The sequence below is a fragment of the Sceloporus undulatus genome, chromosome 7 (assembly GCF_019175285.1).
Source record: "Sceloporus undulatus isolate JIND9_A2432 ecotype Alabama chromosome 7, SceUnd_v1.1, whole genome shotgun sequence".
NCBI lineage: Eukaryota > Metazoa > Chordata > Lepidosauria > Squamata > Phrynosomatidae > Sceloporus > Sceloporus undulatus.
In genome coordinates this window covers 37274805-37290788 of record NC_056528.1, presented here as the reverse complement: position 1 = coordinate 37290788, position 15984 = coordinate 37274805, and the positions used below count along the sequence as shown (strand labels likewise).

Genomic DNA, 15984 nt, shown 5'->3' with positions numbered 1-15984 from the left:
GTTGGAGATACTGGAAATTATCATCCAAGCAAGTAACTTTCCCAAGCTTTAGGTAAATGGATGTTTCTTCTCAGAGTTTGTGAACATATGGGGCAAAACGTTCAGTCTGAATGTATTAATCTTGAATGTGCTACCAGACTTTTTCCATAGGATTCATACCTAGGGGAGATTCTTTGAAAGCAATGAGTCTTCAGATTGTTGCTGCCTTAACCCATTAACAGTGAGTTTATTCTGAGTATATTCTTGATTAAACCCCTGGTTGCTTTTCTTCCTGCAAAGAAGAAAAGTGCCATGCAATCATAGATTTAAAGAGTAGGAGTTAAATCCAATGGTAGTCCCAACTAGAGTAGGCCTGTTAAAATGAATGAGGCATGTTAGTCGGTTATGTACATCTGATTAATTTCATGGGTCTGCTCTACTAGGAATTAATGTTGGATTTTGACCTTGGCAGAGACCTTGGAGATCATCAAGTCCAGTCACCAATTGTGTACAGATTCCTTGTGGTTCACAGAGCTCCCTCAAATGTTCAACAATATTGATGATTCGGCCCACCTCTATTATAGAAGCATGCCATATATCCTCTATTGGAATCAGTTTTTTGAAAATAATGGCACTACTGATTATTGTTCTTTCCCCCCAGGTTCTTGAAAGAACTAGACATGATACTAAAGAGTAAAGATAGACAACTGAGCACCAAAGTTAGAGTTGTCCAAGCTACTGTATTCCCCATCACCATGTACGGATGCAAGAGCTGGACAGTGAAGAAGGTGGATAAGAAGAAAATCAACTCATTTGAGATGTGGTGATGGAGAAAAGTACTGAGAATACTGTGGATGGTCAAGAAGACAAACAAATGGGTCCTTGAACAGATCAAGCCATAACTCTCCCTGGAAGCAAACTGATGATTGTTCTTTCCTCCCAGGTTCTTTAGAGCTAGTAGTTAGTTTAAGTGTTGATCAGTTTTAAAATTTGGGAATCATATTTATTTTTAAATACATTAGACCCTTGTTATCCACTGGGGTTTGGTTCCAGGAACCCACATGAATAACAAAATCCATGTATGCTCAAGTCCCATTAAATAAAATGGCATAGCAAAATGGTGCCCCTTATATAAAATGGGAAAATCAAGGTTTGATACTTGTAATTTATACTTTTTTGGGGGAATATTTCCAAGCCGTGGATGCTTGAATCCGTGTATTAAAAATCCGTGGGTAAGGAGGGCCAATTGTAATATTTTACAATTTTCCTTTCATGCTTTATTACCTAACCATTTTTAGGCCACTGAAAGATGAGAAAGATGTCAATGTCAACAGGAAATAAATGCCGTATAGCCCTTTGAGATCTATACATCTCATTTACTGATTCCTTTGGTAGATCATAACTACCACATACTAGCTGAAGGTGTTAAGAACATTGCATTTATATTAATAAAAAAGCAAAGATGTTTTAAAACAACAACAGTGTGCCAGTAGTGCAATCTGGACAGGCCATTTTGCAAAGTGGCTGCTTGCATGCATATGTCTGTTGTGTTTTATTTTTATTGTTCTTATGTTTGTTGTTACTTGCCTCAATCCAATACAGGGAGAGGCGGGATACAAATAATAATAATAATAATAATAATAATAATAATAATAATAAATAATAATGTGAGATGAACAAAAAGGATTGCTCACACATTCCTGATCAACATAATTATGTCTACTTTACATGTATTAAGTAATTTCTATGGTGTTGAGCGCCACTTGTCCCCTATTCAGCATTGTCTGTTGATGCTTTGGCCTCCATGGATAGTAAAGGCAGGTGCATCTCTGCAACTCACAAAACCAAGAGAAAGTTCTCGGTGGCAAGTCTTTTATCTCCATCTGTATCTGAATCCTAGAGTCCATTTTTCAATTACTGCACTAATTGTTTAAGAGATTGCTAGAATAAAAAAAAGGAAGAAGTTTGAATCGCTAATCTGTTTTTTAAAGGGACTTAACGGCCTCAGAACCTGAGCTACATACTTCTTAAATTAATTTTCTTCATGAATACTTCTTTCTCTATACAGATTTGTCAGACAAGAACACCCTGCTGTGCTGCTGCTTTTGTCTTTTCTTCAAACACCTGGCTTATTATTCATGCATTCTCTCATCGCCCCCCCCCTCTCTTCAACCTTTTCCTTGCCATGCAATCCACTCATTTTGGTATTAAAATACAGTGAAGACTGGGTGATTGGGATTGAATTGGTAGGACATAATTTTTTAAAAAACACTTTTCACGTTATTTTTCTATTTTTTAAAAATGAACAATTGCTAAGAATCAAAAGGATTTGGGGAGCTCTTTCAACTTTATGATTCATTGATTCTATATGTATGTATGTATGTATGCAACAACTCAACTCATATAATAATCATGAAAGAACAACATTATTGTAGTCAGTCAAGAATCCAGCTATCAAAAGGAGCTGCAATATTTAGATTACATGAAAAACCAAAGATACTTTGCTATATTTCTTCCTAAGAGCCACATTTCTGCTAAGGATAAATGTTCGTGTCAGTTTTGTTTTCTCCCACTTTTGCTTTTTTAAACTTGAAAGTCCTTTCCTTTAGATTTATATAATTTTTTAAGCAAAGTGGTACATTCTTCTAAAAATGTAAGAAAATGATATTCTCATCTGCCCAGCCAAAGTCAATAGGAGCATCTGTTCCCACCATAAAGAGGCTCGTGTTGCATTTTGCTTGCCAAGCAGCACTCAGTTAACTCAACTGGGAGGAGAGGTGATAGGAGGAGGAATCTTATCATTCCCAGCAGGCTCAGGCAAAAGCAAACTGCTGCAACCTCTCCTAGCTTCTGTGTTCTTCCCCACTAATAATGTTTTGTGCAATCTTCCTTGAAAATAACTTTTGCCATCCTGACCGCACTCTGGTGTTGCTTGGTCAGAGGTGTCTCAGTTTTCTTCATTTGGAGAAATGCTGGAGAGTGTGAACTTGGGTTTCATGATTCGTCAGTTTCTCAATTAAGGTAACTATTCTACTTTTAATGGCTTTTACTATTAAGAAATTCAGGGGTGAAGAACTTCAGGCCCTGCGATTGAGTACAGGCCATCCTGGGGTGCTAATCTCGTCTCAAGAGACCACTGTTTGGTGAGTTTCTGTTTGGTGGGTTTGGTGGGGTGAGGCTCAGTGGGAGGAGAAAGGAGAGGCCCCAGCACTTTAATTTTATTAAAAATAATTGTAAAATTGAAAAAAAAAGTATTTTAAAACATCACATCCTACCACCTTTTCACAATAACTGTATGTACATGTAAATGAAAATTTGCATATAAATGCATTTAGGCTGTGTGTATGATACTGTAATTTCATAGAATCATAGAACTGGAAGAGATCCTAAGGTTCATCCAGTCCAACTCCTCTCTGCCATGCAGAGCACCCCTGACAGATGACCATCCAGCTGCTGTTTAAAAACTACTACCCTCCAAGGCAGCATATTCCACTGTCCGACGGCTCTTATTGTTCGGAAGTTCTTCCTAATGTTGAGGTGGAAATAAATTGGTGAGATATAATTTAAAGATATAATTTTAATTTTGCTAGTTGTTTATGCTACAACGATTGCCATGACGTTCTGTGATATAATGGAATTCATATTTATGGGTAACATTAGTACAAAAAAATATTCCTAAGGATTCTATATAGTGTGGTATGAGAGGAGGCCAATTTGTGTGTGTGTTTGTGTGTGTGGAGGTGACACCATGAGTTACCACACTGGTTATGCAACCCTGGTGACACCACAGAGCCAAAGATGAGGGATGATGGGAGCTCCAGTCCTACATCTGGGAAAGCCACAGTTGCTTAGGGGATGCAGGGTGGGTGGTCAAGGACTCCTGTCTGCTGGATGCCTAATAGTATGGACATCTTTGAATTCAGATACTGTACTGAGTAAATCTGACCAGGTACAGGGTACCTTCTCACATTTTGTACAGGGCAGGACTGAAGCTGAGTAGTAGAGCACTGGCTTTGTATGCAAAAAGTCCCAGGTTCAGTCCCCAGCAGAAATAATTCTGGGAACTAGTTTTGTGAGACAATTAGCTTTCTCTGTCAGAGAGCTCTGGTGCCACTACAGTTCCCAGAATTCCATAGCATGGAGCCATGGCAGTTAAAGTGGGATCAAGCTGGATTATTTCTGCAGTGTAGATGCAGCTGCTGCGAGGTTGCTCAGAAAACTCTGAAACGCTTAAGTTTATTACATTTCCCCCAGTGAACTCCTGCTTTTATTTGGCTTGTCACACCAGCTTTCCTTGCAGACGTAGTTATTAAGTCAACTTTATTTCTCTTATAGGCCATGAACCAAATTTTTTACTCCAGATACAGAAAGGGATGAAATATATTAAGTTACTACAATAGTTCAGCCTTATATGTTTCTCCATATTGTGTTGCATGAATTCTCCTGTGCGGGTGTCTGAGCATGGTCTTTATTGCTGGATTCACTATTGCTTGGACCAGATTGCAGTCCCTGGACAAAAACCGTTAGCAAAGTTCCTTCTTAGAGCTGGGGCTGATAGAGGGTGCTACCAGATTTACTGGAGGGCTTTGTGGTGCAGAACGTTCTTTGGCTCTGAGCTGCAACTCTGTGATACGTGGGGTTTTCATTTCAGCTGCAAGAGGATCAGTGAAGGCTGTTGAAACAGGATCTACAGGGGCTCCGGGAGCTTTCGATAGCACTGATGCAGTTGTTATGAGGGGGTTTAAAGTGCCAAGGAACCTATATTCATAAGGGAAAGGAGAAGGAAAAAAATCCAAGCGTCATTATCAATTACTTCAGCGTACAATGCTTTCTTTCTCAAGTTACAAAGAGGTGCACAAATCCAACAAACAAAAGGTTGGCATAGTTTTTTGTGGGTTTTTCGGGCTATGTGGTCATGTTCTAGAAGAGTTCCTGATGTTTCACCAGCACCTGTGGCTGGCATCTTCAGAGATTGCTGAAGCTGGTGAAACGTCAGGAATAAGCTCTTCTAGAAGTGCTAAAGCTGCAAACCTGATTCATAAATTTAGTGTCATTTTTAAAGCTTGGGTTTCCATCTGACTGGATTATGTTAACATAAATATCTGCTTTTTTTTTTGCTGTGTGATTGCTTCCATGGGAGTTACTCAAAGCCAGATTGAGCAGAATTTAAGGCCAAATTCTGTTTGTCTGACTGGAGTGAGGTTTTTTTTTTACACTGTAGCAGACTGTCCCAAAACATTTTACTGCCTGAAGCAAAGCAGAAAAAACATGTTTCTTGGTTATCCAAGTGAAGGTACATCAACTCAGCATAAGATCAAACTGTTGGATCAGAGCTTGGAAAGATTTGACAAGAAGGAATATAATGATACCTTAAGGCCATTCCTAACCGAGCAGGATAGGTTGACTCTTCCTTATCTGGAATTCCTAACCTAACATATTCCAAAATCCAAAATTGTCGAAATGTGTGGCTGAGATAGTGACACCTTTGCTTTCTGATGGGATCACCAACTTTGTTTCATGCACAAAATTATTAAAAACATTGTGTATAAAACTACATCAATGCTAAGTGTACAAGGTGTATACAAAACATAAATAAATTTCACATTTAAACTCGGGTCCCCTCTCCAAGATACCTCATTTTGTATATACAAATATTCCAAAATCTGAAAATTCTGAAATCCAAAACACCTTTGGTCTCGAGCATTTTGGATAAGAGAGATCATCCTGCTACAAGCTCAGTGCACCAGAGCAACATCCTACTACAACTGCTCAGTTACAAATGTATGTTTCAGCGTATTCCTTCTTCTTAAAAGTAATTTTGCAAGCTATGCATGAGATATGTACCTGCTGGTGAAAACATCTGCATGCAGTTTTGCATTGGCAGCTGTCTTACCTTCCAAGCTGAGGGCTTAGAAGGGGATTCCGGAGAAAGGATGTCCAGGTGAGGCTGCTAAGACCAAATGGCGTCAAGGTGGCTGGGCTGAATGCAGGTGCCACTGAAGGCAGCGCCATTGTGGAAAGTGGCACTGATCTCCAGGTGGGGTCCAAGAGGGGCACTTGACTCAGAGGAATGTCCAAGTAGAGACCCAGTGGATGTGGCAGGGAGATGCTAGGCAGGCTTCCCAAAATCTCTGTTTTCTCCCGTTTCCTCCATTTGGCCCTCCGGTTTTGAAACCAGACCTTCCAAAAACAGAGAAGCAGAAAGTTCAATACTAACATTCTTCCAAAATGCCAGTGATCTTCTCTCCCCCACCCTCACTTGTTGATTTTTGGAAAGGTATTCTACCATAAGAGAACCAGTGTGATGAAGTGGAGACCAGGGTTTTATTCCTGGCTCTGCCACAAATCCCACTGGGTGACCTTGGGCAAGTCACATGCTCTCAGCCTCGGAGAAAGGCAACGGTAAACTGCCTCTGAACAAATCTTGCCACAAGTCAGATACCATTTGAAGGCACATGCACGCGCACGCATGCACGCACGCACGCACGCGCACGCGCGCGCACACACACACACACACACACACTCATAGTTATTGTCATTGTTTGAGCTGGATTTTGAAATATGGATAGTTATAAATCAAAAACTTGATCATGGTGTCTCCGCTGCCAGGTAAGTATATAAATAGATACAGAAAGACAGGGTGAGTCTCCCTTATCTAAAATGCTTGGGACCAGAAGTATTTTGGATTCCCCCCCTCCCCCCGATTTTGATATATTTGCATATACATGATGATTGTTTTTGAATTTTGGAGTACAGTATTTTGAATGTCAGAATTCTGGATAAGGGAGGCTCAAAGTGTATGTTAAATAGGGAGGGTTTATTCCCCCCCCCCCCCCCCCGGGGTGGGGTGGGGGGGGGGGGGAGATGAAACGGGAGGCAGGGGGCCCACGGGCTGTACTTTGTACATCTCTCCTGTAAAAAAAAAAAAATCTTTAGGAATAATCCCTTACCTGAACTCGGGCTTCCGTAAGGTCTAGCCGCATTGCCAGTTCCTCCCTGCAAACAGATATCCATTACGTTTTGAATGCTGGAAATGCTAGCTCTAGAAAATGATGTTGTCGTTAATGATGATGATTTATCTTGTGTGCAGTCACTGTTATGTAGCTTTACAAACTATAAGAAGACAAGTCTCTGCACCTAAAGAGGTGCAATCTAAAATTTGGATGGGAGCGTGGCTTCCGGACATCATTTAAACAGCATACCTCCAAAGTGATCCAAAGCAGCTTTATTTTGGCCTGTCTGTACGGGCCCTGACTTTCCAAAGCCAGGCCTTTGTATCTTGTTGCCTACCTGGTGAAGACGTCAGGGTAGTGGCTCTTTCGGAAGGCTCGCTCCAGTTCCTCCAGTTGGAAGTTGCTGAAGGTGGTGCGGTACCTGCGTTGTTTTCTCTTGGGCTGCCCAGGGGCTGGCATCCCTAAGGCCAAGGGTCCTGATGCTGAGCAGGTCTCTTCCTCAACAGTGTGGACGCTCTCCTGCTCTTCCTCTGGAGTTTCCAAAGGGGCCTCCTTCACCACCAGCCCAGTTGGGGGCACCTTCCCAAGATCTATGGGGTTCCCTCCTGGAAACAGGGGGGTCAAGGAGAGGAAGGGGGCAGAGAGAAGGCATTGAGATTTGATAGAATGATAAACTCCTAGAGTTGGAAGGGACCCAAAGGGTCATCCAATCCAATCCCCTGCCAGGCAGGGAGAGACAACGGATGTTATCAGACAAGGGAAACTGGAAGTATAATCCAATGGCAATCTGAACACAATCATGGGGTTTAACGTTATTGCGTGATAGACTACCACACGCAATTTTGGGCAAGGGGAAGTCAGTCTGAACGCAATCATGGGGTCTCACGTTATTGCGTGATAGGCTTCCACACACAATTTGCAATGGCAAGCTATTTTCGGGCAATGGGAAGTCAGTCCGAATGCAATCATGGGGTTTCACGTTATTGTGTGAGAGGTGATCACCCGCAATTTCAGGCAATGGCAACCTATTTTCAGGCAATAGGAAGTCAGTTTGAACGTAATTTGAATTCACATAAATTCGCTGAACTAGCGAATTCACGTGAATGAATTCGGCCCCCCCTTTTTTTTCATTCAAAATTAAGAGAAATTCCTTATGTGATAAACAGAATAGGTCCTTTGAGTTGGAAGGGACCCCAAGCGTCATCCATCTCAGCCCTGCAGGGAGAGACAACATAGGTTTTTTGAGCTCGAAGGGACCACAAAGGATTTGTAGACCAACCTCCCTGCCATGCAGGAATGCACAACACAGAATCATCGAACCCTAGAATTTTAAGGACCATTTTTTCACCCCTGCCATTGAAGATCAAGGAGCGGCTCACCTCCAGGGCAGGGAAACGCAACTCGCCAAAGCCAATGTCCTCCAAAGCACAAACTACAAATGGCAAGATTCCACAGGATGGAATCAAAGATGTCCCAAGACCCCTGTTGTTTGGGTATTGGACTACGACTCTGGAGATCTGGGTTTGAATCCTCGCTCGATTATGGAAACCCACTGGGTGACCATGGGCCAGAGGCTGGCCAGGGCAAACCCCTCTGAAGAAGTTTGCCAAGAAAACCCCTGGATCGGGTCTTCTGTGAGTTGGAAACGACTCAAAGGCATGCAACAACAGTGCAAATTATTGAAAAATTTAAATTGTTTGAATAACATAAAACACTCGCAGAGTTAGTGTGTCCAGTAAAGTCCCTAAAGCAATATCATCATCGTCGTCGTCGTCGTCGTCGTCGTTGTCGTCATCATCATCATCATCATCATCTATTTATATAGCACCCTAAGTTTACATGGTGCTTTACAGATAACAACCCATTCAAAACTTTAACTCCTGCCAGAGGCATACCATCTAAGGAATAATAAAATATAAACCTATACAGTGATTGTAAGCATATTATGCAGGTAAAGACCATTACTGTAAAACCATCAATACATGTAATCAAATATAACAATATATATTAAAAAAACATTATTCCAAGAAAGTTCCAAATACTTTAGAAAACCAGGAAGTCTTGAATTTAGATTTAAAACAAACAAGAGAAGCTCCTGCTGCCAACTTCTTTCTTTCAGTGAGTCTCAAAAGGTGCTGCAAGATCTCTCTACATACTAAAAATAAGAAAGAAAGAAAGAAAGAAAGAAAGAACTAAAAGCAAGGAATCTGAAAAAGCATCTGAGGAAGTAGACTTCAGTCAAGGAAAGCTCCTGCTACAAACTTCTTTCTTTAAAAGTGAGTCTCAGAAGGTGATGCAAGATCTCTCTACATACATAAAAAGAGCAGAAAGAAAGAAAGAAAGAAAGAAAGCTGCAAAAGCTCTTCCAAGTCGTTTCCGACTCATAGCGAATGGGGTTTTCTGGTTTCTGAGGGGCGGGGGGTGCCCTGGCCCTCGTCTGAGGCTGAGAGAGTGTGATTTGCCCAAAGGAGTAAAGAGGATCGGACCTCTTTCGGGGGCAGGAATCTAGTGGACCCCCGTCGATTCCTGATCGGGAAGCTTTGGATCGGAGACACCCTCTTGAGATTTTTTTAGTACCATTTTGATAGACAGGGCGAGGGATCTGTGGAGGCTTGCCTAGATCCCTCCTGGTTGCCCCCATCCCTTGCCCCCCATCCCTTGCCAGGCTTACCAAGGCGATCCCCAGTGGAGCTCTGTCTGCCCAGGATGCTCTCGATGAAGTAGGAGGTCAGGAGCTGCTGCATGGTGGCTGCTGCTGCTGCTGCCGCCTTCCGTCGGGGGCCGGGTTTTATTGCCCGAGGGCCATCAGGGCCATTAGCATCTCAGGGACTGAAGGGGGGGTCCCTCCTGTGGGCAGACCCTTGGTTCCTGCCATCGGAAGACTGCAAGAGGAGTGACAACCCTCACCTGGAGAGGCAGCCAGGAGCATCCAAACTGCAGCTTCCCTGCTTTCTCTGGCGACACAGGATCTTAGAGTTGGAAAAGACCCCAAGAGCCATCCAGTCCAACCCCTTTCTGCCATGCAGGAACTCCCAACCAAAGCATCATCCCCTGTGACAGGTGGCCATCCAGCCTCTGCTTAAAGACTTCCATGGAAGGAGACTCTGCCACTCTTCCAGGGGAGTGTGTTGCACCATCAAACAGCTTTCACTGTCAGGATGTTCCTCCTACTGTTAAACTGGAATCTCTTTTCCTATAGCTTGCATCCATTGCTCATATTCTAGGCTCTGCAGCAGCAGAAAACAAGCTTGCTCCATCCTCAGTGTGACTAGGATTACGCAGAGTCCTAGAGTTGGAAAAGACCCCCGAGGGCCATTCAGTCCAACCCCATTCTGCCATGCAGGAACTCCCAACCAAAGCATGCCCTGAGACAGATGGCTGTAATAAATTCAAATTCAAATTCACTATATTCATATGTGATGAAATCTCATTATGTAATTCAGCCCGTTTTTAGTCTTACGTGTTGGGAGATTTAGTTTTGCTACAATATGTTCATGTTCCTTGTTAAGCCATCTGCAAGGTACTGTATTTAGAAGTAAGTGCATATTAGCACTACTAGTTACATTCAGTTTGTACGCATGGATTTTGTTACCTGCAAGCTGAATATGGCCCAAAATATGGGTAAGCTGTTTATATGTGTCAGGAATGATGTATTGGTTCTTTTCTTTGTGACAGTTGTATATTTTCCTGTTAATGTGTGTTAACTGTACATATTTGGAAGCATGGAAAAGCTAATTGGAACTATATCTTTCTGAATTGTAATCTGCAATTGAAATGTTATAACACTACTGAAGAAGACTATTATCAGTGTTACTTGCATGAATGCTACTATCAGTTATATACTGCTACCCTGACTAGCATCAGTTTGGAAGTAGAATTACAGTGTAATCTTTGCACAGTAATTTATCTTGGTTTTCATCTTAGCATCTTATATCCTTGCAAGGGTTGGTTTTTTTTCGGGGGGGGGGGTCAAACTCTTTATTTACATTTGTCCTTCTCCAATATCAGTTACATCCTCATTTCATGTTTCTTCAGAATTGTTCAATTCTATTTATATTGGCTAAGAATTTTTGTAGCATCTCTTTATCCATTAGCATCTGTACTTAGTGATATATAGTATACCCATTTTTGGTCCCCCCCCAATGCGTATGCATGTGCCTTCAGGTGATCCATTGACTTAATGGAACCCCAAGAATTTCACACGGTTTTCTTGTACAAGGAATGCTCAGAGGTGGTTTGCCATGGCCTTCCTCTGAATGTAGCCTACATCATCTGGCATTCCTTGGTGATTTTCCTTCCACATACTAACCATGCCTGACCCTGCTTAGCTTCAAAGATCAGAAAGGTTCTGGGTATTCAGGCTAGAGCCTCTGAAACATCTGTTTTCTGGTGCTGTTCTGAAATCCCATCAGTGCTGATGATCTCTGTGCTTTCAAATCCAGAATCATTTTGGATTGTTTTGGTCTATTTCTCATACTATTTTTAAATCTAAATATGTTGGATGAGAGATTCTGGTAGCTGTAGTCTAAAACTAACCTTTCCAGGCTCTATGGAACTGGTGGTCTGGTGTGTTTGCTGTGTGGGATTTCTCAAGCATTTCTCTCTGATGAAATCCACATTCTATTCAATGACTACCAAGATTTTTTAGAGGATGGATGTTGCCCAGAAAGTGAATTCCATGCTCCCTCTTGTGGGATATATGGATATTTTTCTTGAAATAAACCAGAGATTTGTCCTTGATTTGAATATTAACTTGGCCGGACTTTTGAAAGGGATGATAGTGAGGGAAAATTAGCAGTGATGAATGGTCGGATGACTATTGTTTTTCTTTTTGGTGTTCAAGCTGTGAGTAACAATCCTTTTGAGCCTTGTTACATACTTGCATATACAGTGGGGCCTCATTATCTGTGGGCTTTCCATTCGCGGATTTCAGCATCTGTGGGTGGCAAGCCCTGTTGTCCCAAACGTGGCATGTATGAAGCTGCACTAGAGGCCATGCACACAGTGCGCCTCCATAAAAAACAATAGGATGGAATCCTGCAATTTGCAGTTTTACAGAGTCTTTAGCTTTCTGTGCCAAGGAGTGCTGGCACCTCACAAAGCTACAAATCCCAGTATTCTGTATGTTGGCAGTTGAAGTGGTGGCAAACTGTATTATTTCTACAGCGTAGGAGCAATCCTGTAATTTCTGGATAAAGGTTTTCTGTGTTTTCACTGATGAAGCCTGGATTTCTGAACTAAGGGCTTCTTGTACATGGTGGGTACCTAGAATTCTTACCTGGTGCCATAGTTCAGGAGAGTGCACCAGAGCTTTCTACTTGAGAATCCTGAGCACCTCAATGGACTATAAATGCAGTGATTCCCTAGGATGGAACCATGACTGTTAAAGTGCTTTCAAACTATTATAAGCTGCACAATGGAGTTACAGACCTAGAGAAGGTCCTCCTCTGAAGATCTCAAAGCTTAGTCTGGCTTCTGTGCAAGAATACAGACCAGACCGATGATGCTAGCTGCAGTGTACATCATGGCTTTATTTTGAGTAATGGGATCTTGCAACAGGGATCTGCAACATAGTGTTGCAGTGTGGACTGCTTTTGTTCAGTCACTCCATTCCATTTGCTTCCTTTCTTTTCTGCCCATCTCCAACATTTAGTCAATGCATTCGATGACCACTGAGCATGCCCATATTTCACAGGGGCTTTTATTTACCATCCTTTTTAGATTTTTCTAGATGTTTTGTTTGTTTTTAAAAATCTTGGTGTTGCCTGCAAGCATGCTCAGGGGAATGTATGTGTGGGTGCTGTTCTTTTGGCCACTAAACCTGAATGGTAGAGATAGAGGCAATGGTTCTCATTTGTCCTAGGCCATAATGCTATTGCCAATTTCTGCAAAGTACTGAGTTTGTTCACGAAGCTTATAACTTGGCAAGCAATCGATTTTGAAGAATATGACCTGCAGTGGGTATTCTGAGGGGACTCTTCTTCATGGTTTGCTTGAAACAACAACTCCTCACTGGATGCACCAGGCAGATGATCATGATCAGTATAAAATATTTGGCTCCTTGGAACAACCTTCCAAAAAGTGAGTGTTGCAGACGACAGATTTCAGTGGGAAATCGTTTTGATGTTCCTGTGGAATTTGCACATAAACATACCCCAAATCTTATAACAACCCTTCTCTGCTCTAGTTCATTGGCTGACTTGGGGCTTGTCATTTCATTTTGTTGATAGGTCTGTTAAATAAGATTTGAAGCAATTTAGTCAATGGTCATTTGAAACACATTGCATATGCAAGCTTCTTTCAATAGCTTTATGTGTCAAACGTCCAAGCACCAACGGATTATTAGCATCCATTATAGTTTCTGTTGCCTCTGACCATAATAAACTGTCAAGTTAGGTGATTAAGTGGCTTTGATTTACTGCTTGAATTTTCCTCTTCCCCACAAAACAATGTATAGCTGTCCTTAGTGCTCTCTCTTTCTCTCTCTCTCTACACACACACACACACACAGAGAGAAAGAGAGAGAGAGAGAGAGAGAGAGAGAGAGAGTATATACACAGTGGGCCCTTGGTATCTGCTGGTGTTTGGTTCCGGGACCCCCTACCCCACCCCAATGGATGCCAAAATCTATGATGCTCAAGTCCCATTATATACAAAGGGATAATGAAATAGTGTCCCTTATATAAAATGACAAAATCAAGGTTTGGTTTTTGGATTATTATTTTTTTTGGTGAAAATTTTTGAACTGTGGTTGGTTGAATGAATCCATGGGTATCCTATATATCCATATCCACCTGATTCCTTATCCATGGATTCAAAGGGACACCATTTTATTATCCATTGTGTTTAATGTAACTTGGACACCACGGATTTTGATATCCACAGGCGTCCTGGAACCAAACCCCAGCAGATACCAAGGGCCCACTGTATAGGTATGTGCCTTCATGTTGCCTGTCAACTTATTAATATATTCTCTCTAGGACTATATATAGAGTTGTACTGGAGGACCTAGAGATTCCTAGAGAGCTGCTCTCTCAGGTTAAAACATGGTGTTTTTGTTATTTGCGATTTTTCTGCATTCATGGGGGTCCTGTGTCCCTAACCTCAGTGAATGTGGAGGGGCGAGTGTAAACCAGTTGCCTCCAACTAGCTGTGTACTCATTTTACTGACCTACAAAAGGATGGAAAGCTGAGTCAACCTGAATCATTAGAAAAGATAATAATGCTAGGAAAGGCAGAGGATAGTAGAAAGCAAGGAAGACCACCTGCTTAGGGTTGCCATAACTGTCAACCTCCAAACCGGGACAAATGTAAAAAAATGTAGGACAAATTTTAGGCCCAAACGTAGGACATATTTTTAAACGGAGGACACATGAACAACTAAAAAAACATTAAAAAAGCATTAAGATAAATGCATGTTTCTTAGGCATGCTCAAAATGGAGGACATTTTGGCATTATTCCTAGACAGATGGCAGAAATGTACTTTCCTTTCTGGCCAAACAACCCCCTCCATTCCAAAACACACAACAGCACATTTGGGCATTGAACATGGCTTTATTTAACATGGCCTCTTGCATATTTCAGAGGCTTATTGCATAACCAAACCCTTTGGGTTTGACACTTAACATGGGTTAACATGGCTATGCATATTTAACATGTCAAGGTGGTTTAACAAGAAGTGGATTTGTCCTCGGTTTCAGGTTTCATACACCAACTGTAAGTATGTACTTGGTCAAGGTACTTTGATTTTTCTTCACTGCTCATGAGTGTGTAAAAATCAGAGCAACTTATATTGGCCATGCCTCAGAGAGTACCAATATCACCACCATCATCACCACCATCATTGTCACAACAAGGCAAACTTTTTAGCATTAAAAGCACTAAAACACACAGAAAGTCACACTCTCTCGCCTTCAGAAAGAGTGGGCCTATATCTCAGAGGCTTGCTGATATCAATATCACCATCATCATCATCACCATCATTGTCACAACAAGACAGACTTGTTAGCATTAAAAGCACAAAAAACACACCAATCCAGATTAGATATCATTCATTGGAAATAAAAGTCCACAGAACATTAGCACTGAACCAAAGGCAGTCTCTTGTGCCACTGCAAACTACATGTCCCACTTTCAAGCATGCTTAGCATTTGAAACACAACAGGCAGTCCTTTGTGGCAGCAAACTACATGTCCCACTTTCAAGTACGCTTAGCATTTGAAACAGAACAGAGCGCCCTCCCTCCATAACTGTCATCCTTCGGCCTGTCAGGGAGAGAATAGGCTGGCCCAGCTCCATCAGGGCTAGCCTGAAGGAAGAGACTCCTCCCTCCATAACTGTCATCTTCCGGCCTATGAGGGAGTTGACCAGGCAGGCCCAGCTCCATCAGGGCTAGCCTGAAGAAGAAGAGCCCTCCTTCCAGTCCATCTTGGTCTAGGCCTCAGAGGGAGAGAAGAATGCTGGATCTGATCCTCTCCCCCCCCCTCACTATTCCCTTCTCCTTTTGTGTCATGTCTTTTTAGATTGTAAGCCTGAGGGCAGGGAACCTTCTATTATCCCCTCTGTTGTAAGCCACCCGGATTTCCAGTGATTGGGTGGCATATAAATAAATCCGATGATGATGATGATGATGATGATGATGATGATGATGATGATGATGATAAAAAATACATAGCAGGGATTCACTTTTATAGGAAGCTTTCTGCCTGTCCTGTTCTGTGATGGAAACAGAGGTCATCTGCAACATGTCAGACATGGCTTTGGCTGCTTATAAGTGCATTCCGTTTTCTCTTTATTGCACTAAAAAAGAAAGAAAAAAACTGCAGATCCGAGCACAGTTGAATGTCATTTTATGGCTTGTAGGCAGTATAAATCCTTGACCACAACTGCCTCTAGGGCACACCAAGCAATTTGTCAAGCTGTAGTGGTGGTGATGTTGCTTTGAATGGAAATAAGCAGAAAGATGTTCAATCTTCAATGAAGCCAATTGAGCTTCAAATGCATTGGGGGCTGGATGGGTGGGTGCCAGCTGATTACATATTGCCTTTTTTG

At 42.0% G+C, this 15984-nt stretch overlaps 1 protein-coding gene across 2 annotated transcripts; it reads right to left on the bottom strand.

Annotated features, from left to right (window-relative positions):
• Positions 1 to 4191: 4191 nt before the first annotated feature.
• Positions 4192 to 10016, bottom strand: LOC121937167 (aristaless-related homeobox protein-like). Of its 2 annotated transcripts, none has more exons than XM_042480107.1 (5): positions 9604 to 10016; positions 7270 to 7537; positions 6930 to 6975; positions 5873 to 6159; positions 4192 to 4737 (listed from the first exon to the last, which is right to left on the bottom strand). In XM_042480107.1, exons 1-5 carry the CDS (start codon positions 9674 to 9676, stop codon positions 4503 to 4505), a joined length of 909 nt encoding a protein of 302 aa, XP_042336041.1. In that variant the 5' UTR covers positions 9677 to 10016; the 3' UTR covers positions 4192 to 4502. The 2 variants fall into 2 exon arrangements, with proteins under 2 accessions (XP_042336041.1, XP_042336042.1); XM_042480108.1 differs by having other exon boundaries at positions 4615 to 4737; positions 5824 to 6159.
• Positions 10017 to 15984: the final 5968 nt, after the last annotated feature.